General features: G+C 46.7%; 1 protein-coding gene across 1 annotated transcript in view; it reads right to left on the reverse strand.

Moving 5' to 3' along the window:
- The window catches only part of PTPRN2 (protein tyrosine phosphatase receptor type N2), a 944,635-nt gene that overhangs the window by 544,162 nt on the left and 375,588 nt on the right, over positions 1–24,885 (reverse strand). Inside the window, exon 10 of the mRNA XM_081285260.1 lies at positions 11,599–11,685. Within this exon, the coding sequence (XP_081141386.1) occupies positions 11,599–11,685 (87 nt within the window). The remainder of the gene's footprint in view (positions 1–11,598; positions 11,686–24,885) is intronic.

Raw genomic sequence — 24,885 nt, forward strand, 5'->3', positions numbered from 1 at the left:
TAGTTTTGCAGAAGCATTGCTTCTAATAGAACAACCTGAGTTAATTTGAGATGATAAGCTATCATCTAAAGGACAGGTAGGATAGAATGCTGACTTCTAGTATTAATACCCCAATTAAATGGAAGAGGTAACTGTAAAATTATAAAACTTGAAGTTAAAATCCAGTACTTCTACTTCAACACTGGCGAAACCGGCCTGCTGGGTGTTTAAAACCAACCTGGAGACCAAATTTAAGGAAGTAAAAGGGCCAAGGAAAACTCAGCCAATATTTTGGCCCTTTCCCCCGGAGGCCAGCCAGGATCTAGGGAATGAGGGGAACTCTGTAAGGTCCCTGCAACTCTGGCAAGTCCCCAACCTCCTGATCAGGGGAATCATGAGGACCCTAGGGACCATGAAGCCAACCAGTGCACTTTCTGCAAAGAGGAGGGTCACTGGAAAAGGAAATGTCCCTGATGGTTCCAAAAGAAGCAGCATCGAGTCAGCAAGACCCTTCCCGTCTTGGCAGATGGCACAACTAGGACAGGAAAAGCTAAAGGAGCCAAGAGGCTTCTCACAGGTTCCCAAGAGTGATCCCTGACAAACCTCAGGGGTCCTCACAGTAGATAGAAAGAGGTCGGTTTAGACCCCTTGGTTTTAAACACCTGGCAGAAGAGTATGATCAAACACAGCCATAAATGGACATTTAAAAGACAAGACATCGTTTTATTAATTGTCACTTGAGATACACACTTGTGTCAGTCTTCCCAAAAGTAAAACTGGAGGTTACGAAGGAAGTATCTTTATTCAAGAGTGCCTGATAAATATCACACAGAGCTCTGTCAGAGTCACAGGTACGTTTTGAGCCAGTTTAAGGCCTACCCCTACTTCTTTTTTGCTTTATTTTCATTTTTATTTTATTTTTTTGCTGGTATGATGTTATGAGCTGATGCTCAGATTCCCTTCTTGAGTTGACAAGTCATTGCTTCCAGCCTGGCAGTGGGAGAAGGTAAGCTCCATCCAACCTGAAAAGGATCTTACCAGTGTTCCTGATCACCAGGTGCCTATGTGAACCACTATAAAGGGGACAACTCATTACCATGGGTGGTATCAAACTCAGAATTCACCATGGCGAGACGTGGTGGCACACACCTCTAATCCTAATGGCTCAGGAGGCCGAGGCAGGAGGACTGCAAGTTCAAAGGCAGATTTGGCAACTTAGTAAGGCCCTCAGCAACTCAGCGAGACCCTGTCTCTAAGTAAAATATAAAAAGGATTAGGGATGTGGCTCAGTGGTTATGCACCCCTGGGTTCAATCCTCAGTACCCCTCACCCAAAAAATGAGGAGTTTCTATTCTTAAAAAAAAAGTTACTATGGTCAGGATGGATGGAATACTAATACCAAATGGGCAAGAACAAAAATAAAAATGAGACCAAAATGTATAAAGAGAAAAAGGTTGGGTCTTGTGAGAAATAAAAAGTTCAGTGGTCCATGCTCAGAATATAGTATTTAACCTTAATTGAGATGTAGCCATTTTAATTATTTGTCCTCCCCAATTTTAAGATCAGCCACTCGCCTAGATTATAACCTCAGACTCCTCCTATCAGAGCAGGGAACAGAGCTGTGCCAGATTTGTTCAGTAGTGCACCCTCTGCACACCCTCTGCACCCCCTCTGCCTTGCCAAATTACTTCAGAGCATGTATTTGATTCCTTGCAGTGTGCCAATATTTCTAAGAAAACATGTGAAAGAGATGGCACTGAAGAGACTGTGAGAAGGACCCTGTTCACAGCAAGAGCTGGAAAAGAAGACTGTGGCTTCGTTCAGTCTCAGCTGAGAGTGTGTCACCAACCCATGTTTTCCCTGCTCTGTGTACCCCTGTCCACGTATGTCCAGGGAGGGCTGCAGAAGTCCAGAGGAATCAACACAAACTGTAACTATAAGCCACGAATGAGAATGTTACAGTGTGGATGTGAGCTGTTCCCCAAAAGCTCATGTCTGAAACTGCAAGAAGATTTAGAGGATAAATTATTGGGCCGTGAGAGTCTTGATCCAATCAGTAAATTAACCCCCCGATGGAATTAACTGGGTGGTAACTGAAGGCAGGTAAGGCATGGCTGGAGGAGGTGCCTCTGGGTATGTATTCTGTATCTGGTGAGTGCAGTCTCCCTCTCTCTGCTTCCTGATCATCACTGAGAGCCACTTTGCTCTGCCACACTCTTCCACCATGTTGTTCTGCCTGATCTTGAGCCCCGAGGATTGGCGCCAGCCGTCTATGGACTGAGACTTCTGAAACCGTGAGCCTCCAAATAAACTTCTCCTCCTCTATACAATTGTTCTGATTGGGTCTTTTAGTTACAGCAGTGAAAAAGCTGACCGAAACATAGAGAATGGACTATTCCCTACCACCTGTGTTAATGCATTTCCATATACATTACACATTTTATGATTTAACATTGAGAACATGGGAATCAACATTTCACATGGGAAACTGCTGCTTTTCTGCTGGGTGAGGCATGTCATGTTATCTCACCTGTGAAATAGGGATAATAAGACATGCCTTGGAGGGTGTTGGGGTGGCTGAACAGGACGCCTGGTGCCTGCAGGATTCCCTCTGATCTGCAGCTCCTGGCTGCTGCCCTGAGGGCCTAGGCCAGCCCACACCCTCTGAATTCTGCAGCATCTACTCTCAGGTGCAGGAGACCTTGTGCAGGTTCTCTGACTCCTGCAGGCTGCACTGCTCTGTGCAGGAGACCAGCTCCTCTCCACCTGGGATGGCTTGGCTGATCCAAGCAGGTGGGCCATTTTCCCTTCCCTCACCCTGTGACTTTGGGATTTGGATCTCATGATGGATCTGTAGATAGCCAGGAGAGGTCACTCAGGAGGTAGTGAGGAAGTCTGGCATGTCCCATGGTGGGTACCTTTGATGTGAGAGCATTTGTGTCACTGCCAAGTCATGGTCCCTGGAGCCATCAACTTGCTTCTGTGAGAAGTGTCCACTCTTGACACAGAAAAACATCAAAAGGAGGAACCCTCAAACCTAACCGCAAATGCTCCCTACCCTAGTAAAAGAAGGGCCTCTCAGGATCCCTGTGGGTGTGCCACGCTTGCAACACGCTTCATGTGGCTTCTTACACAGACGCTGGTGGGATAAACGGTGCACTACCTGGGTGAGCTGAGTCCCATGCTGGACCAACAGGAAAAGCTGTGTCCCTGGGATCATGCACAATGCCCCAATTTAAAACTTACCTATTTAATCAAACCACACAAGCTCAGACAGATAAAAATAGTGTTGCCACTGTAATTCCAGCTCTAGTGACCTCTGTTTTAAATGTTAGTCCAGGTGCTCCAAGGTCTTTGCCATTCCGGGGTCTACCTGACCCTTCATTACATATAGGTAGTTGCTCATTCTTTTTTTTAAATTTGTCATGAAACATGCTAACAAGAAACAGAAGTAACTTCCAGGGTTTTAACATTAATATCTTGCATATTTTCCAGAATATCCTCACACCATCACTTGTGGCATGTGAGACATACAAGCCAACCCTCAGCAGCCAGTGTTGGCATAAGAGCTCAACCAAGGACAATTTAGAAATCTATTTTCCTACACTTGTCTTTAAAATAATCTAAACATACATCTCCATTCTGCCTTCAAAACATCTGCAGACTGAGTCTTCTGCAGGGTTGTGTCTCGAGGTCATCTAGGGCCATCACACAACACTCCAGTCTCAGGAGTGAGAAGGCACTGACATCCTCCAGATGCAGACCTGCAGCTCTGCTGAGAGTGGGGCAGGCCAGCAAACCCTGATGGCTGTTGAGGGTCAGAACCAAGTCAAGATGGCGCCTGGCAGTTTGCCAGGAGGAGTGGTTTGTGAGCTAATGCCACTGAGCCATTAAGGTGATGGAGATTCCTTATTGGCTGATTGCTGTATCTAGATGATGTTAATTGAAGCAATCTGTGTATAATCGATTGGGTATATATACCTCTGCTGTTCTGCAATAAAGTGGCCCCCGCTGTTTCAACCTTCACAAGTTGCTTGTCACCCCCCACCCCCGGTTATTTTGCCCAGCCAGACTGCGGCAGATGGCAGCTTCTGGTTCCTGCTATTTAAAACCATTGCCCAAACGCAGAGCACCATGAAGTCCTGTCCACAGAGGTTCTACTTGGTCCAGCTCATCTGGGAGTTGTTATTTCTACATAACAACAGGTACACACACAGGATTGTTGGTATCAAGTCAACCTTTATGGTGTACAATGAAGATCACCTATAATGCTAGTTTCTCTTGTAAACACTGCCAAGTAATCACTTGGAACACTTTGAAGAAATACAGCCCAGGTATAAATTTCCTTTGACTGTTTTTTCATTAAAAAAAAAAAAGCAGCCTTGGGGCTGGGGTTGTGGCTCAGTGGTAGAGCACTCATCTCACACGTGCAAGGCCTTGGGTTCAATCCTCAGCGCCACATAAAAATTAAATAGATGAAATAAAGGTTTTGTACCCAACTAGAACTAAAAACTAAATATTTAAAATGGCAGCCATGCCACATTTGGCAACAATGGATATTCCTAAGGTTAATCATTTAATGTTGAAACTTCACAACGAACATAAATGTAAATGCTGCTCTTTCCAGTTGATAAACTTTTCTGAAAGTTGTTTAGAAATAATATCAACTTCTGATAAGACAATTGGATTAAATTTTTTTGCTAGTATAATACCCCTAGGCCTGAGAGACCAACATGTACTTTGTCTGTTTGATATCCTATTTTTGATGAAGCCCATAACATATGTGGATGGATGATAGATGGATAGATAGATTATAAATAGATAAAGCAGGTAGATAGATGGGCAGATAGGTGGATGGGTGGGTGGGTAGATAGATGGATGGATGGATGGATGGACGGATGGATGGACAATAGGTAGGTAAGGTAGGTGAGTAAGTAGGTAGACAGATGGATGAGTACGCAGATGGATAAATAGATGGATGATGCATGCATGGGTGGAAGAAATACATGGTGAGTGATGGATGAATGATTAATGGATACATGGGTGGGTAAAAAGATAGATGGATGATGGATACATAGGCAGGTGGATAGAAGGTGGGTAAGTGGATGAATGGATTATGGTTGCATGATGGATAATAGATGATGGATGGATGAGTAGATGGACAGATGGACAATGAATAGATGATGGATACATAGGTGGGTGGATGGACAGATAGATAACAGAGCTATGTATGTGCATATTGCCTATGTTAATGCAAACCCAGTAAGACGTTTTCTCAAAATATTCTCTCTGTCATAAGAATCTCTGCATTGACTGTTCTTATCTAGTTGGCTATACATTAATGACTTGCTCATTATATGCCTTACTAAGTATTAACGTAAGAGATATGAAATGCTAAGAGTAGTAAGGTTAAACAATGAAGTCAGAATGATTCAGACTCACTGCACCTGACTGAACACAGCTTTAGTGACAGAAAGATCTCTCTGTGTGGTGTGTGTTTCTGAGGAGCTACTTGAACAAGCCTTCAGCTTTGTCTCTGGGCTGAGAACCAGATGAGTAGGTTCTTCCTCAGCCTGGCATGGTCTGGCTTACTCCTGAGGACACCAGATTATTTCCACCACTCCTCTTCAACCACCCCTCGTTCTGGGGAAGCCGTGGCTTGGTGCTGGGATAGTCAAATGCCAAGAGAAAATCGAGTTCTTGCTGGCTTTGGCAGAATCATTATTGCATGCCTCGTTGAGAGGCCAGGGCCAGAGCATTCCAGAATTCTGTGCAGATGGCAAAGTCAAACAGACACACACTGCTAAGGCACACTCTGCATCACCGTCTTTCTGCAGTTGTGCATTCATGCTTCCAAATATTAGGCAACAGCTTCCCAAAATCTCCAGTTTGAGGGCTTTCAAGGGAGGAGAGGCTGAGAGAATCAATTCCTAATGGAATATGTGAGGAAACAAAGACCCGCTAAGATATTGCAAGGCAGTTTAATGTGACCAAGCCTTTACCAAACACAGGGATGGACAATGTGTTACCTTCCTCAGGGGCTGTGCAGACTGCCTCGCTGCAGTCACTTGGCGAGTATGTGCAGTTCGGGAATTCCTGTCTGTGCTTAGGACTGGCACTCTTCTCATGCAATGTTTTGGGGGAAATAGATTATTCATGTTTTATGCTTTTCCTTTAACTTTGAAAGAACCTGTTGGTTTTGACCCTCACACAATCTGTTCTGTTACAACTGACGGGGGAGGCGAAACCCCAGGGAACCCCGTTCCATCAGTACAGCCATGGACTGTGTTAGCTACATACAGCAGAAGCCCTGTGCTCCCGAAGGACCGAGGGCCATTATGCTGCATTTTCTACTGCACAGTTTGGGTGTCACGGTGCTTACATACTGATGAATTAAACAAATAAATAAATGACTGGTTAATGGCATTTAGAAATAGAAGTCTTTGCCTAAAAGTCAGGACTGAAGCTTTTTCTTGAAACTTTGATATTTAGCCTGATGGCCTCTCAGCTCTGGATGGGTGGGTGGATAGATGGATGGATGGACGGATGGATGGATGGATGGACGATAGGTAGCAGCAAACTCAGAACTGAGCCACCCCTCCTCACACTGGACCTGGGGTGACCAGCTGCACAGACCATGGGGTCATCTGAATGCTGCACTCACTCTGGACCGTGGGCTGCTCTATTCCTGAAGACACTTGCCTGGCCTCATCCATACTCCATTTGCACCCCATATGTGCACAGCAACCTCTGGGAGCCAGTGCTCTCCCCTCCTGCCACCTGTCTGCATGCAGGACCAACTCCATTCCCTAGGGCCAATGCCAGTCCTCTGGGCCTTCCCACTGGAGCCGAGTCCTGGATCACAAGCTGGCCTCCTGCTCCAAAGCCTTGCTGGACACAGCACTCCTGCAGCGTCTCTGCTCAACAGAGATGTCTGCAGAACAGAAGACTGATTCTCACTTTGTTTGGCTGAGAATGAATGAAAGCTGAGCAGCAGCATGCAGTCTGACAGGGAAGTCATGAAGACAAGCCCACCTTGCCCAGCGTTCAGCTATACTTCACACAACCTGACCTCCTCATGGGCCCTCCGGTCTCCCAGCCTAAGCAGCACCTCATTTCTGAATGGAGCATCACACACACAAGCTGTGTGCGACCGAGTGCTGATGCCCACGTGGTGTCTCCCCTTCAGGTGGGCAGCTAAGGCTGCTGGAGCTTGAGCAATCTGCCCAAGGTCTTACAGCAAGTCAAGAAAAGCAGACTCGAACCCAGGTGCCTCTGAGCCAGATTCCATCCATCCGGTAACATTCACTCATTCCTCCTAAGCAAACTGAGACACTAGGAGACACCTTGCTCTGGGCACCGGGTGGCTGAACTGACTAGTTCCTGCCCCCAAGGAGCCTACTGCTGACTGGGAAGGATGGAGATCCAAATCTTGCCAGTAAAGCCTCATCACCAGGAACCACAATCTCACAGGAATGGAATTCCTGAACTCTGCAGTTGTGCACCGTTCCCCAGTCACCCGCAGGATCTCACCAGAGCTGCTCCGGGAAGAAGAGCCGACGGGGCTGCTTTACCAGTGCAAACCCACCCACAGTGGAAGGAAGAGTGCTTCCTCCTCACAGCAGTGAGACACCAGTGAAAGGCACAAGTTGCCATGCACTGCCCACCTCCACGGGGCTCCATCCTAAGCTCTGCAGTCCTGCCATCGGCCTCACTTGGGAGAAGAATTAAAAGGCTCAGAGATAGCAATCGTGGGGCCTGGGCCCACAGAGCGCTCCTGGGAGCAGACTCCAGGCTGGCTATACACAGGGCTATGCCTGGGCTCCTTGGTGTGCAGCAGGGAAACCAAGGACTCTTAGGAAGGTGAGCTACCCTCTCCTCCCAGGTGCAGTTTCCTTTCACACTCCAAGTGGGAGCGCCAGCCTGTGCCACCAAGCAGAGCATGGGCTTCGCTCATGAAAGGTGCCACCTCTTCCTCCAGAAGAATCACCTGCATATCCTAATGACACCTCTTCCCTGCTACCTCATCTTCAGTCTAAAGACAGGACTGGACGGTTCCAACGTCCTGCCACAGTGCCTTGACACTCTTGGTTTCCTGTCTCTGGCCCCCAGGCCACCCCCTTGCAGCTTAGCAGGATCCAGAGGGGGGCTGTGGAGAGACCCACATTTGCTCTGGGAAGCTTTCCACAACCAGGTACCCTGCTCCACCTTGCTCCATGACCCTCCAGGCAAAGCCTGAGCCCAGCTGCGACGGCAGCGGTGTCACCAGAAGCATGGGTGTACGATAGCAGTGCACCACGTTGCAAACGCAACCCCCACTTACCAAGACCCTCCTGCAGGTGCCCCACTCACTGCTAGAGGGACTGGACTTTGAGCACTGTGCATCTGCCCCAAGCACAGGCCCCGCCGTGGTTGGTCCACACTGCCCAGGCACACAGATCAGGTGATGCGGCGCTCTGCAATCAATGTTGTCCACAGAGACAGCAGGAAGCATCAACCCAGGGGGCGAGGCCATTTTTCACCCCTCCCTTACCCCTGCTTCCTATGTAACATCTCCCCAGATCTGCCAAGGCACAGAGACAAGGCTAGGGGCAAATAACACTGTTCTTCTCTGGGAAGAAGCCTGTAACCCCCAGGGATCATCTCCCACATGGAGGGTGGTCTGAGGAGAGGAAATGGGCTGGGTGCAGGCATGTCCCCAGGCCTGTGCAGTAGGAGACCCTGGAGAAAAGGGTCTGGGTGGAGCATTTCTGCAGCTGTGTCCCCAGTGACCGTTGTGAAGAATGAGAGCACTGCACTTATCAAGCTAGTGAATCCCACAGATGAGAAACAAGACTGTCGTGTGCACGCCAAGAGCCGTGAGGGCTGATCACAGAATAAGCCTGTCCTCTGGGGATGCCCCAGCTGACCCCACGCCTCATGCACTGCAGGGCTCGTCCAGAGAACTGACCCCAGGCACCCCCGCCCCCCGCAACTCCAGGGCTCTCAGCATGTTCTTCTGTGTTGCTCACCCCAGTACTGCCCACCTGGCTGGGATCCTGCAGGAAGCAGCCCCTGCATCTGTCAGCCCTGCCTAGGACAGCCAAGATTAGATTATAAGATCATAACTGTGGCCGTTGTGTCTGCTAGCATAACTTCAGCAGCAAGCTAATGCCGTTTTAATGGTCTCTAATGATGTAATAAGAAATAATGGGATTTATTTGACAGCTACATAACCATTAACAAAACATATTAAGCATAACTACTACTTCCGTAAAAATGCAGACCATGCCTGCACGTGCCAGCTCACATGCCCCTTCCTGTGACTGAAACAATGGACAGTTCTAGGCTGTGTTCTTACACGCAGCACCAGGCACCCAGGCTGCTGCTGGCTCTTCCTCCGAGATGCCCTTGAGGCACAGCCCGGGCCTGGACCCCTCCTCAGAGCATCCATCACTACTGGGCCCAAGGGATTCTCAGGACATTCAGGTAGGGCTCGTATGTCCCAAAGGGCAAAGCCACTATATACACAAGACCCACAACAAGACCCCAGAACTGGGGACTGGGGAGGAGGCTTTGGACCAGCAAGGACCAGGATGAGGACTGTGAGGAGCTGGGGAGGCGAGCAAAGGCTGCAGGGAGGATGCTGGCCAGGAGCTGCAGACCAGTGCCCAAGGTCCTGGGCAGGGTGGTGCTCAGGCTCACTTCTGGGGAAGAGGGGCCCTGCACTGAGCAGGAAGGAGGCCTGCAAGTGGATGCAGCAGGGGCTCAGCAGGCAGCCTCAGCCAATCCTCACTCCCCAGAGAGGCAGGTAGCTGTACCCAGAACCTGAGCTGATGCCAGGGCTCTCCGTGGGAGGATCCAGAGGAGCAGTGTGCTGACACTCAGACCATGAGCAGCAGAAGCACGTCAGCTCTGCAGCCCCACTCACCTCCTTCCCCGAGCATGGCCTCCCAACCTGCCACTTCTCACTTCTAAGGTTAGTGGGACCAGGTGGGCTACACGGACAATCTCCTACAAGCTGCTCATGTGGTGGCCAGCCACACTACCTCCCACTGAACCCTGAGAACACAGCAGTTCTGCTCCCAGGGTCCCCCTCACAAACCAGCACTGTTTCAGTAGCAGTGTCCAACCGGCAAGGTGGCCTCCACCCAGCCTCCTTCCACTATGATGCAAGTTATTGACTGACCACAGAGAGCAACAGACTCTTGCAGACCACAGAAGCCCCTGGGCACATGGCCGCCACTCCCTGTGGCTGCACAGCTGCCCCAGAAGGGCCTCACTGAAGACACATGAGGAGCACAGAGTGAACAGGCCTCTGTGGGCCTGGGTGAGCTCTGTTCTAGAGTCCCAGGAGCCATTCCTAAGCCATTCCTAAGCTTCCCCTGCTTAGGAAGCATCAGCCACATCACCTCCGCCAGGAGTGCTGTCCACCCGAGGCCCCTGTAGACGGCCTTTCCTCCTGCCCACGCTCACCTTCAGCCACAAGGCCACTGAGCAACAGGCACTCACCCACCCAGGCTCCCGCTCGTCCACCAGCAAGAGATGGCCTCTGCGGACTGGAGCCCAGGCCCACCCAGGGCATCTGAGTAAGGAGGGAAGGCTGAGGGCAATCAGGGGCAGTCAGCCCCCAGGGTTTAGCAGGTCATTTTAGCACACTGTGTCCACTCTGTGGTCACCAGGGAACTATCACCTGCAGGGGATAAGAAAACAACCAGTAGGAGCAGATGCACCTCAGAGAGCCTGACAGACAGGAACCAGGCACCCACATGTCTGGGACCAGGGATCCCTGGCCGATCACCTGGTCCTCACCCAGGTGAATCCTGTGTTCTCCACTCCATCTCATGCCTGGCCTGTATGTCCATGGCCCTCTGCAGGCTCCTGAAGTCTTCAGACCATACAGGGGGACACATCTGCACCACACACACACACACACACACACACACACACACACACATGAGTACAGGCAAGCCTTCATTTCAGTTCTTACCTCCACTCGATGGGTCCTGACCTCTCTTTGCAAGGCCCCCTCCCATCCTCCTCCCAGTCATGGGGTGGACTCTGCAAGAGCACCCAGCCTGCATAGTTCCAGCCTGTGTCCAGGTTTCTCTCATGCATACCCTCTCTCCAGCACCTACATACTAAAGCCCAGGACAGGAACTTCCACACTCCTGCTTCCTGGGCACCTGCTCTTTCCCCCAGGAGAAGGGTGCTGGCCAAGCACTGATCAACTCAGTGCCTCAAGTCCAAGGCCTCCCCTAGGGAAGCTTCCAGAGGTTGACAGGGCCCTGCCAGTTGCTCAGTGCATGAAGGCAAAGGGTCCATGGGTGTAGACCTCCCCAGGGCCCCTGTGTACAGTGGAGCATGGAGGATGCTACGGACCCAGGGACGGCAGGCGCACGAAGCAGGCACTGGCCTTGGCTACGCTGCTCTCAGGATTAGGATTCTCATAATTCAGCACAGGATTCAGCTGCACTTGGAAAACTCACCAAAGCCTGCTAGAACTTTTGTCTTCTACAGAATTTCTGACATGATTAACAAGAACCCCAGACACACAGCTCTTTCCCTCATAAACCCATTTCTGAGGCTGAACTAAGGTGAGCTCAGGCTAAGCCAACAGGTCCAGCCTCACATACTTACTCGATATCTTCAAAGATGCTGGGCGGCACCTTCAGGAGGTGGGCGACATCCCCCATCAGCTGCTTCCCCTTCTCCAGGGTCAGGGGGCTGTGGAGGGAGAGGGGCATCGTTAGCAAGGGTGATGGGAAGCCAGGGTCCCCAGGGAGCTGCCTCGGCTGGCTGTTCCCGGATGTGCCCATCATGAGGAGCCACCTGAGTTTTCCATCACTGAGACAGACAATGAGGTGCAGATGGAATTGCCAGGAAGTGTAACGGGTCCATGATGCCACCTCTGGCTCATCTCAGCCTTCAATAAAAACTTGATAGAGAGGCAGGCAGGGGAGGCAGAGGATGAGGAGATGCGAAAACCAGACGGTGGGATGGGCGTGAAGTGCTCAAAGCAAGCAGCCGTTTACATTGATCCACTGTCGAGGTGGATGACAATCCCAGTGAAGGGTATTTAAACACCACCTGTGTAGACACAAATGGGGGACAAGAGGGCAGGGAGGACCCAGGATGCTGCAGCTGCACACGGCCCAGCAAGGCCACAGGGAGAGCTGCCTGATGAAAAGGTGGCAGGTAACAGGTACCTGCAACTCTATGCTCCCGTTACAAATCCTGACGCCAGGACTCAGGGTCCCCCGTCCCCACTGCCTGGGCCCCTGTGAGTGCTGCTGTGAGGGAGTATCAATGCACACTGCCACAGCAGCAAGGTTTCTGCTCGCTCACGCCCCCCCCCCCCACTCAGTGTCCGGGAGGAACCCAGCTCTCAACTTGAAGGCCAGGCCCTGCCTTCAGGGCTCCCTGTGGGAGACGCAGGAGACAAAGACATTAACAGAGGAAGAAGCTGCTTGTGGTTGTGGGCTGCACCTCCAGGAGTCATCCTTCTGTGAAGTCCTAGGCCAGATACTGGGCCTCATCAGGAAACAGGTGGCCGCAGATTTAATTAGTGAAGAGGACGCTGAGCACGGGCCCTAGTCCAACACTGGTGCCTTGTAGAAAGTGGGAAATGGACACAAGGCAGTGCAGCAGCAAAGCCCATGTGAGGACACACAGGTAAAACCATGCAAGAGCCACCACCAGGGCAAGTCACAGGGCCAGAGCACAGCCTGGGACATAGTGTCCCTGCACCACCGGTACCCTGGACTTCAAGGTTCAGAACTGTGCGTGTTGCTGTGGCACTCCGCGTCTCAGGCAAACCAACACATGTGTCAACTGGCAACAGTCCTGTGGGCGGAGCATGGAGGGGTGGGCAGAGTGCCACTGAGAAGGGCTCAGAGAAGGACCCTTCAAGGAGGCCATATCTGCCAGCCATCAGGCAGCTGGAACAGCAGGTACAGAGCTGGGTGTCACTGGGACTTCTCCAAAACTAGGGAGGGTCCCAGGTGCAGGGGCCAAACAGGCCATCACAGCCACCCAGGGGGCGACAACTGGCGAACACTGGGTGTGGGGGGAGACGCTGAGGCACCCTGGCAAGACTGGCTGGTCAGAGAAGGCCATGGGAGACAGAGAAGTGTGGAAGTCCCAGCGGACCCACGAGCAGAGTCCAGGTAGCGCAGCCCGGATGCACATCAGGAGTTGGTCAAGACAGAGTATGGAAGCCGTGAGAGGTAACCCCTAACAGAGAGAGAAGAGAGCAGCCAGCAAGGCGGAAGTGAGCCCAGCCTGGACCCCAAGGGCGTGAAGTCAGCTTTTCGTCACTGGCAAAAAGACCTGACGAGAACAATTTTTTTTTATTGTTGGTTGTTCAAAACATTACATAGTTCTTAATATATCATATTTCACAGTTTGATTCAAGTGGGTTATGAACTCCCATTTTTACCCCGTATACAGATTGCTGTATCACATCAGTTACACTTCCATTGATTTACATATTGCCATTCTAGTGTCTGATGTATTCTGCTGTCTATCCTATTCTCTACTATCCCCCCTCCCCTCCTCTCCCCTCCCCTCCCCTTCTCTCTCTCCACCCCCTCTACTGTAAATCATTTCTTTCACTTGTATTATTTTTCTCTTACCCCTCCTTTCCTCTTATAGGTAATTTTGTATAATCCTGAGGATCACCTTCCATTTCCATGCGATTTCCCTTCTCACTCCCTTTCCCTCCCACCTATCATCCCTGTTTAATGTTAATCTTCTTCTCCAGCTCTTCGTCTCTACCCTGTCTTTGGTTACTCCCCTTATATCAAAGCAGTCATTTGGCATTTGTTTTTTAAGGATTGGCTAGCTTCACTTAGCATAATCTGCTCTAATGCCATCCATTTCCCTCCAAATTCTATGATTTTGTCATTTTTTAAAGCAGAGTAATACTCCATTGTGTATAAATGGCACATTTTTTAATCCATTCATCTATTGAAGGGCATCTAGGTTGGTTCCACAGTCTTGCTATCGTGAATTGTGCTGCTATGAAGATCGATGTAGCAGTGTCCCTGTAGCATGCTCTTCTTAGGTCTTTAGGGAATAGACCGAGAAGGGGAATAGCTGGGTCAAATGGTGGTTCCATTCCCAGCTTTCCAAGAAATCTCCATACTGCTTTCCAAATTGGCTGCACCAATTTGCAGTCCCACCAACAATGAACAAGTGTACCCTTTTCCCCGCATCCTCTCCAGCACTTGTTGTTGTTTGACTTCATAATGGCTGCCAATCTTACTGGAGTGAGATGGTATCTTAGGGTGGTTTTGATTTGCATTTCTCTGATTGCTAGAGATGGTGAGCATTTTTTCATGTACTTGTTGATTGATTGTATGTCCTCCTCTAAGAAGTGTCTGTTCAGGTCCTTGGCCCATTTGTTGATTGGGTTATTTGTTATCTTATTGTCTAATTTTTTGAGTTCTTTGTATACTCTGGATATTAGGGCTCTATCTGAAGTGTGTGGAGTAAAGATTTGTTCCCAGGATGTAGGCTCCCTGTTTATCTCTCTTATTGTTTCTTTTGCTGAGAAAAAACTTTTTAGTTTGAGTAAGTCCCATTTGTTGATTCTTGTTGTTAACTCTTGCGGTATGGGTGTCCTATTGAGGAATTTGGAGCCCGACCCCACAGTATGTAGATCATAGCCAACTTTTTCTTCTATCAGACGCCGTGTCTCTGATTTAATATCGAGCTCCTTGATCCATTTTGAGTTAAGTTTTGTGCAAGGCGAGAGAAAGGGATTCAGTTTCATTTTGATGCAAATGGATTTCCAGTTTTCCCAGCACCATTTGTTGAAGATGCTATCCTTCCTCCATTGCATGCTTTTAGCCCCTTTATCAAATATAAGATAGTTGTAGTTTTGTGGATTGGTTACTGTGTCTTCTATTCTGTACCATTGGTCCACCCGCCTGTTTTGGTACCAGTACCATGCTGTTTTTGTTACTATTGCTCTGTAGTATAGTTTGAAGTCTGGTATCGCTATACCTCCTGATTCACACTTCCTGCTTAGCATTGTTTTTGCTATTCTGGGTCTTTTGTTATTCCATATGAATTTCATGATTGTTTTATCTATTTCTACAAGAAATGCTGTTGGGATTTTGATTGGCATAGCATTGAACTTATAGAGAACTTTTGGTAATATCGCCATTTTGATGATGTTAGTTCTGCCTATCCATGAACAGGGTATATTTTTCCATCTTCTGAGGTCTTCTTCTATCTCTCTCTTTAGGGATCTGTAGTTTTCATTGTATAGGTCTTTCACCTCTTTTGTTAGGTTGATTCCCAAGTATTTTATTTTTTGGGGGGATATTGTGAATGGAATAGTTGTCCTCATTTCCGTTTCAGAGGATTTGTCGCTGATATACAGGAATGCCTTTGATTTATGTGTGTTGATTTTATATCCTGCCACTTTGCTGAATTCATTTATTAGCTCTAATAGTTTCTTTGTAGACCCTTTTGGGTCTGTTAGGTATAGAATCATATCATCTGCAAATAGTGATAATTTAAGTTCTTCTTTTCCTATTTTTATGCCTTTAATTTCTTTCGTCTGTCTAATTGCTCTGGCCAGTGTTTCGAGGACTATGTTGAACAGAAGTGGTGAGAGAGGGCATCCCTGTCTTGTACCAGATCTTAGAGGGAATGCCTTCAATTTTTCTCCATTCAGAATGATGCTGGCCTGTGGCTTAGCATAGATAGCTTTTACAATATTGAGATATGTTCCTGTTATCCCTAATTTTTCTAGTGTTTTGAACATAAAGGGATGCTGTACTTTGTTGAATTCTTTCTCTGCATCTATTGAGATGATCATATGGTTCTTATTTTTAAGTCTATTGATGTGGTGAATAACATTTATTGATTTCCATATATTGAACCAGCCTTGCATCCCAGGGATGAATCCTACTTGATCATGGTGTATAATTTTTTGATATGTTTTTGAATCCGATTCGCCAGAATTTTATTGAGGATTTTTGCATCTAGGTTCATTAGAGATATTGGTGTGTAGTTTTCTTTCTTTGAAGTGTCTTTGTCTAGTTTAGGAATCAGGGTGATGTTGGCCTCCTAGAATGAATTTGGAAGTTCTCCCTCTTTTTCTATTTCCTGAAATAGCTTGAAAAGTATTGGTGTTAGTTCCTCTTTAAAGGTTTTGTAAAACTCTGCTGTATACCCATCCGGTCCTGGATTTTTCTTGGTTGGTAGTCTTTTGATGGTTTCTTCTATTTCCTCTATTGTTATTGATCTGTTTAGGTTGTCTATATCTTCCTGAATAAATCTGGGCAGATCATATGACTTAAGAAATTTATCGATGCCTTCACTATCTTCTATTTTATTGGAGTACAAGGATTCAAAATAATTTCTGATTATCTTCTGTATTTCTGAAGTGTCTGTTGTGATATTGCCTTTTTCATCCCGTATGCTAGTAATTTGAGTTCTCTCTCTTCTTCTCTTCGTTAGCATGGCTAAGGGTCTGTCGATTTTATTTATTTTTTCAAAGAACCAACTTTTAGTTTTGTCAATTTTTTCAATTGTTTCTTTTGTTTCGATTTCATTAATTTCAGCTCTGATTTTAATTATTTCTTGCCTTCTACTTCTTTTGCTATTGTTTTGCTCTTCTTTTTCTAGGATTTTGAGATGAAGTATGAGATCATTTATTTGTTGGTTTTTTCTTTTTTTTAAGGAATGAGCTCCAAGCATTGAATTTTCCTCTTAGAACTTCTTTCAATGTGTCCCATAGATTCCGATATGTTGTGTCTGTGTTTTCATTTAACTCTAAAAAGTTTTTAATTTCCTCCTTAATGTCTTCTATAACCCATTGATCATTCTGTAACCTATTGTTCATTCTCCAAGTGATGCATGATTTTTCCTTCCTTCTTTTATCGTTGATTTTCAGTTTCATTCCATTATGATCAGATAAGATGCATGGTATTATCTCTACTCCTTTATATTGTCTAAGAGTTGCCCTGTGACATAATATATGATCTATTTTTGAGAAGGATCCATGTGCTGCTGAGAAAAAAGTGTAACTACTTGATGTTGGGTGGTATATTCTATATATGTCAATTAAGTCTAGGTTGTTAATTGTGTTATTGAGTTCTATAGTTTCCTTATTTAACTTTTGTTTGGAAGATCTGTCCAGTGGTGAGAGAGGTGTGTTGAAGTCTCCCATGATTATTGTATGGTGGTCTATTAGACTCTTGAACTTGAGAAGAGTTTGCTTGATGAACATAGCTGCACCATTGTTTGGGGCATATATATTTATGATTGTTATATCTTGTTGGTGTATGGTTCCCTTGAGCAGTATGCAGTGTCCCTCTTTGTCCCTTTTGATTAACTTTGGCTTGAAATCTATTTTATTTGATATGAGTATGGACACTCCTGCTTGTTTCCGCAGTCCATATGAGTGGAATGATTTTTCCCAACCTTTCACCTTCAGTCTATGTATATCTTTTCCTATCAAATGCGTCTCCTGTAGGCAGCATATTGTTGGGTCTTGTTTTGTGATCCATTCAACTAGCCTGTGTCTCTTAATTGGTGAGTTTAAGCCATTAACATTTAGGGTTATTATTGAGATATGGTTTGTTCCTCCAGCCATATTTGTTTATTAATGTTACTAAACCTGATTTGTTTTCCTCTTTGATTACTTTCCCCCCTTTACTGTCCTACCTCCCACTGTTGGTTTTCAATGTTATTTTCCATTTCCTCTTCCTGTAATGTTTTGCAGAGGATGTTTTGAAGAGATGGTTTTCTAGCTGTGAATTCTTTTAACTTTTGTTTATCGTGGAAGGTTTTAATCTCATCTTCCATCCTGAAGCTTAATTTCTCTGGATACACAATTCTTGGTTGGAACCCATTTTCTTTCAGTGTTTGAAATATGTTATTCCAGGATCTTCTAGCTTTCAGAGTCTGTGTTGAGAGATCAGCTGTTATCCTGATTGGTTTACCCCTAAATATAATCTGCTTCCTTTCTCTTGTAGCTTTTAAAATTCTCTCCTTATTCTGTATGTTGGGCATCTTCATTATAATGTGTCTAGGTGTGGATCTCTTATGATTTTGCACATTCGGCGTCCTGTAGGCTTCTACGATTTGGGATTCTGTCTCATTCTTCAGGTCTGGGAAGTTTTCTCGTATTATTTCATTGAATAGATTGTTTATTCCTTTGGTTTGGAGCTCTGTGCCTTCCTGTATCCCAATGACTCTTAAGTTTGGTCTTTTAATGTTATCCCATATTTCTTGGATGTTCTGCTCATGGTTTCTTAGCAGACTTGCTGAGCTGTCTATGTTCTTTTCAAGTTGAAATACTTTGTCTTCATTGTCTGATGTTCTATCTTCTAAGTGATCTATTCTGCTGGTAGTATTCTCAATTGAGGTTTTAAGTTGGTTTATTGCTTCCTGCATTTCTAGGATTTCTATTTGTTTGTTTTTTATTACCTCTATCTCCCTGTGAAATTTATCTTTTACTTCCTGGATTTGTTTATGTAGTTCCTTGTCAAAGTGATCTTTCATTGCCTGATTTTGCTGTCTCATGTCTTCCTTGAGACTCCAGATCATCTGAAGCATGTATATCCTGAACTCTGTTTCTGACATTCCATCTGTTGCAGCTATTACCTCTTCTAAAGTTGAGTTGACCTGCATTGCTTGTGGTCCTTTCTTTCCTTGTCTTTTCATACTGCTTGCGTTTCTTTCTGCTTGGTGAAACTGTTGTGTTTTTGAAATTTTCCCCCTATTTATTTATATTGCTCTTGTATAGTTGGGAGATCTCTCTTGCAGGGCGGGTAGTGGCTGTGCTCCTCCTCTAATTAGGGTGAACTATCTACCATGCTGGTTGGTCGCAGGTCTGCCCACCCTGCAGGCGCGGGTGGCGGCTCTGCTCTGCCCCCACTCCAATTGTGGTGACGTAACTACCACGCCCTCAGGTCGTTGGTCCTGATCCGGATGTGGGTGGCAGCTCTGCTCGGCCCCTACTCCAATTGGTGTGACGTGTCTACCACGCTGGTCGGCCTCTAAGCCTGTTCCGCCGGTGGGTCGCAGTTCTGTCTACCTTGCGGGCTCGGGCAGCAGTTCTGCTCAGCCCCCACTCCCAGTGGGGGTACCTGACTGCCTCTCCAACTGGTCGCTGGGCCTTTTCTGGACATGGGCGGCAGCTCTGCTCCACCCCCACTCCAACCAGTGTGACGTGACTGCCTTGATGCTACTTGTCCACCACACTGGCAGGCTGCCAGGCCTGTCCTGCCAGTGGGTCGCAGGTCTGCCTACCTTGCAGGCTCAGACAGCGGCTCTGCATAGCCCCCACTCCAAATGGGGTGATTTGGCTACTACGCCATCGGGTCTCTGGTCCTGTTCCAGGCGAGGGCGGCTACTCTCCTCGGCCCCAGCTGCAGTTGGGGTGTCGTGATACCACGCCGGCGGGTCACTTAGCCTGCTCTGGGTGCAGGCAGCAGCTCCACTCTGCCCCCCAGGCCCCCACAGCACCCAGCAGGACCCGGACCGAGAAGCAGTCCCCGCAGGTTCCCCAGCCCTGGGCCAAAGCAGCTTCAGGAGCCAGAACCCGGCCTCTCCGATCCCGGCCACGCTCCACTAGGAGCAGGCTCCACAGAGCGACCCCTGCGGGTTCCCCAGCCCCAGGCCAAAGCAGTCCTGGGAGCCCGAGCCCGGCCGCTCCAAACTCTCCCAGCTCGGTGCATGCTCCCCTAGGAGCAGGCCCAAAGACGCAGTCCCCGCGGGCTCCCCAGCCCCGGGCCAAAACTGTTCTGGGAGTCAGAGCCCAGCCGCCCCTCAGCGCACGTTCCACTTGGTGCTGGCCTCAGCACGCAGTCCCCGCAGGTTCCCCAGCCCTGGGCCAAAGCAGCCTGGGGAACCAGAATCTGGCCGCTCAAAGCCTGGCGCACGCCTTTCCAGGAGCGAGCCCCGAGGAGTATTCTCCTCAGGTTCTCCAGCCCCGAGACTGAGCGATCTGTCTGCGAGACGCAGGCAAATACCAGCCTGAAATCACCTGTTCCGTAGTTGAATGAGCTGAGATCAGTAGAAAACAGGGATGATTACATCAGCTCTCCAAGATGGCGGCTGCTGTCCTCCTCCGTGGTCCGACCAGTGTCGAGAACCGAACTAGACCGCTTCTCTCCTCTGTCTCAAAGCCGGAACTCAGCACTAAGCACGGCCATTGCACCGCTGGCAGGAGCCCCCAGAATCTGCATCGCTGTACTCTCGCTCCGGTACCTCACCGCTACCCAGCGTGCGCTGCAGACTCCATCCGTGGGGCGGTCCGCCGACCAGGCTCTGTTACCCTCCGTGTGGAGAAATCGCCCGCGACCGAGTCCCCGCAGCCGAACCCCGCGTGATGTAAATCCGTCCTCTAGATTCTGGAGCACCTCAATTTCACTGGAAATTCCCAACAAGGTAGCCTTCAGCCGTTTCACCTCGTCTTTCTCCCGCACAGTGACGCAGCACACTGGGGTGATGCACTCCCATCGCCGCCATCTTCCCTTCCTATATAAAATATTTTATAAAGGGCTGAGGATGTTTCTTAGCAGAAAAGCGTTCCTGGGTTCAATCATTTTCTGGCTTTCAGTATGCTCAGTGTTCCCCATATACATATTTTTTTCAGCTTCAGTGTAGCACAGAAACCTTTCACGCTGCCTCCTCCACAGACGAGAACAATTTTAGAAGAGGAAACATTTGTTTTGGCTCACAGTTTCAGAAGTCTCAGTTCACAATGGCCACCTCCAGGCTGGGGGACAGAGAGGTGAGGCAGGACATCATGGCAGGGGAGGACAGCAGCTCAGAACATGAGAGCCAGGAAGCAGAGACCCACCTCCTCCAATCACACCTTACCTGCCTGCAGTCCCCACCCAGTTAATCCACTAATTCAGGCATTTCTGCTCTGAACATTCTTGTATTGTCTCACACGTGAGTTTTGGGGGGAAACCTCATATCTAAACCATAACATCTTGCCCCTGACTCCAAAAACCTCAAGCCCATCTCACAATGCAAACACATTTAGTCCATTTCTGAGTCCCCCAGTCTTGACAGTCCCAGCATGGCTCAAAGGTCCACGTCCAATGTCTCCTGAGACTCAAGGCAAACTCCTATCTGAGAGACAAGATCAAAAGCAAGTTACATATGTCCAACACATAAAGGCACAGAGTAAACATGCCATTCCACAAGGGAGAAACCCGGTCACAGAAAGAAGGGGTGGGACCAAGCCAGACAGAAGTCCCGCTGGGCAAATGAGTCCTGCGACTCCGTGTCCAGCATGCGGACCACGAGGACCTGATGTTCTCTCCACACTTGTGTCGCTCCACCCTGTGCCTCTATGTCGCGGCACGTGCTTCCCTTAGTTTGTCTGTGCTCACTCAATGCCTGCAGCTCTGCTCAACAGACATCCCACAGTATGGCACCTCTTCATCTTGGGCGTCTCCCTGCAACTTCAGCTCCTTCTTACATCTGCACACATCACCCTTGGGATGGGGGTGGGGGTGCCTGTGGGAACTCAGACCCTGAGGCACTGGCCTGTCCTTCCAGGTCATCCTTGGAAATACTGGTGGAAGCTCTGCAGTCCCCTACCTCCAGCGTCCTGCATTCTTGCAGATCCACCACCACGTGGAGGAGCCAAACTCCGCCACACCAGCTCAACAGTAGCCAAACCTTCAAGGACCCAGCTGCAGCTGCTTCTGGGGGTCTAGGTGGCTGAGCACAACAGAACGACTTCCTAGACCCCACTGCACAAGCAAGGATCACTCATTGTCTCTTCTCAAAGGAATTTTAATTTTACACCCTTGACCTGAAGTGGGTTGGTCTTGCCAACTCCTGACCTGCGCTCCACCATCTTCCCTGTGGTTTCTGGGTGAAGTGCTTAGCATTCCTACAGTGGATATGGTAGGTTTAGTAGCCACAATGCCTAAACTGGAGTTTTATTCTCATATGGCCAAACTACAAGTTTTTCAAATCTTTCTACTTACCACTCTTTTTTAAAAAACGTATTATAATTTTTTATTCTAATTTGTTATATATGTCAGCAGAATGCATTACAATTCATATTACACATATGGAACACAATCGTTCATGTTTCAGTGTACACAAAGTAAAGTCACACCTTTCGGGTCTTCATACATGTGATTAGGGCCATGATGTCCAGCTCATTCCACCATCTTTCCTACCCCCATCCCCCTCCCTTCCCCTCCATGGCCTTTGCCCTACCTAAAGTCCCTCCTTTCCTCCCATGCTCCTCCCTCCATCCTCATTATGTATCAGCATCCTCATATCAGAGAGAACAGGCAGCATTTGGTTTGGGGGATTACTTTATTTCACTTACCATAATATTCTCCAATATTTACCTGCAAATGCCATGATTTTATTCTCTTTTAATGCTGAGTAAGTAATATTCCATTGTGTGTGTGTATATATATATATATATATATACCACAATTTCTTTATCCACTCATCTACTGAAGGGCATCTAGGTTGGTTCCACAATTTTGCTATTGTGAATTGTGCTGCTATAAACATCTATGTGGCTGTGTTAACCATAGTATGCTGTTTTTAAGTACCTTGAGTATAAACTGAGGAATGGGATGGCTGGGTCAAATGGTGGTTCCATTCCAAGTTTTCCAAGGAATCTCTATAGTGCTTTGCATATTGGCTGCACCAATTTTCAGTCCCACCATCAATGTATCACACATCCTCATCAACACTTGTTGTTATTTGTATTCATAATAGCTGCCATTCTGACTGGAGTGAGATGAAATCTTAGAGTATCTGTTTTGATTTGCATTTCTCCAATTGCTAGAGATGCTGAACATTTTTTCATATATTGTTGATTGATTGTATATCCTCTTCTGAGAAGTGTTGGTTCAGTTCCTTGGCCCATTTATTGATTGGGTTATTTGTTTTTGTTTTTGTTGTTAAGATTTTTGAGTTCTTTATATATCCTGAATATTAGTGCTCTATCTGATGTGCATGTGGTAAAAATTTGCTCCCATTCTGTAGGCTCTCTTTTCACCTAAGTGATTGTTTCATTTTCTTTTTAGTTTGAACCCATCCCATTTACTGATTCTTGATTTTATTTTTTGTGCTATAGGAGTCTTCTTAAGTAAGTCGGGGCCTAATCTAACATGATAGAGATTTGGGCCTACTTTTTCTTCTATTAGGCACAGGGTCTCTGGTTTAATTCCTAGGTCCTTGATCCACTTTGAATTGAGTTTTGTGCATGGTGAGAGATGGGGGTTTAACTTCATTTTGTTGCATATGTATTTCCAATTTTCCCAGCACCATTTGTTAAAGAGGCTATCTATTCTCCAATATATGTTTTTGGTAGCTTTGTCTAATATGAGATAACTATAATTATGTGGGCTTGTCTCTATGTCCTCTATTCTGTACCATTGGTCTACAGGTCTATTTTGGAGCCAATACCATGCTATTTTTGTTATTAGTGCTCTATAGTACACTTTAAGGTCTGGTATACTGATGCTACCTGTTTTACTCTTCTTACTAAGGATTACTTTGGCTATTCTGGGTCTCTTATTTTTTCCAGATGAATTTCATGATTGCTTTTTCTATTTCTATGAGGAATGTCATTGGGATTTTGATTGGGATTGTATTAAATCTGTATAGTGTCTTTGGTAGTATGGTCATTCTGACAATATTAATTCTGCCTATCCAAGAACTCAGGAGATCTTTCTATCTTCTAAGGTCTTCTTTCTTTCTTTCTTTCTTTAGTGTTCTGCAGTTTTCATTGTAGAGATATTTAACATCTTCTGTTAAGTTTATTTCCAAATATTATATTTTTATTTTTTTTAGGGTATTGTAAATGGGAGAGTTTTCTTAGTTTCTCTTTCAGAGGATTTGTTACTTATGTACAGAAATGCCTTAGATTTATGTGTGTTTATTTCATATCCTGCTACTTTGCTGAATTCATTTATTAGTTCTAGAAGTTGTCTGGTGGAGTTTTTTTGATCTTCTAGGTACAGCAAACAGTAATAGTTTGAGTTCTTCTTTTCCTATACATATCCATTTAATTTCTTTCATCTGTCTAATTGCTCTGGCCAGGATTTCCAAAACTATGTTAAATAGAAGTGGCAAAAGAAGGCATCCCTGCCTTGTTCCAGTTTTTAGAGGGAATGCCTTCATATTCACCCAACACATTTAGAATTATGTTGGCCTGGGGCTTAGCATAGATAGCTTTTACAATGTTGAGGTATGTTCCTGAAATCCCTAGTTTTTCTAGTGTTTTGAACATGAAGGGGTATTTTGTCAAATGCTTTTTCTGCATCTATTGAGATAATCGCATAATTCTTATCTTTAAGTCTACTGATGTGATAAATTACATTTATTGACTTCCATATGTTGAATTGACCTTGCATCCCTGGGATGAACCCACTTGATTGTGGTACACTATCTTTTTGATGTATTTTTGTATTTGATTTGCCACAATATTTTTTTTAATATTTTATTTTTTAGTTGTAGTTGGACACAATATCTTTATTTATTTTTATGTGGTGCTGAGGTTCAAACTCAGGGCCTCACACGTGCTAGGCAAGCACTCTACTGCTGAGCCACAACCCCAGCCCCGATTTGCCAGAATTTTATTGGGAATATTTGCATCTATGTTCTTTAGAGATATTGGTCTGGAGTTTTCTTTCTTTGATGTGTCTTTGCCTGGTTTGGAATCAGGGTGATATTGGCCTCACAGATGAGTTTGGAAGTGCTCCCTCTTCTTCTGTTTCATGTAATAATTTGAGGAATATAAGTATTAGTTCTTCATTAAAGGTCTTGTAGAACTCAGCTGTGTGTCCATCTGGTCCTGGGCTTTTCTTGTTTGGTAGGCTTCTGATGGTGTCTTCTATTTTATTGCTTGAAATGGATCTGTTTAAATTGTGTATATCATCCTGATTCAGTTTGGCAACTCAT

This window comes from Spermophilus citellus, assembly GCF_964194105.1.
Source record: "Spermophilus citellus genome assembly, chromosome: 3".
In the NCBI taxonomy this organism is placed as follows: domain Eukaryota; kingdom Metazoa; phylum Chordata; class Mammalia; order Rodentia; family Sciuridae; genus Spermophilus; species Spermophilus citellus.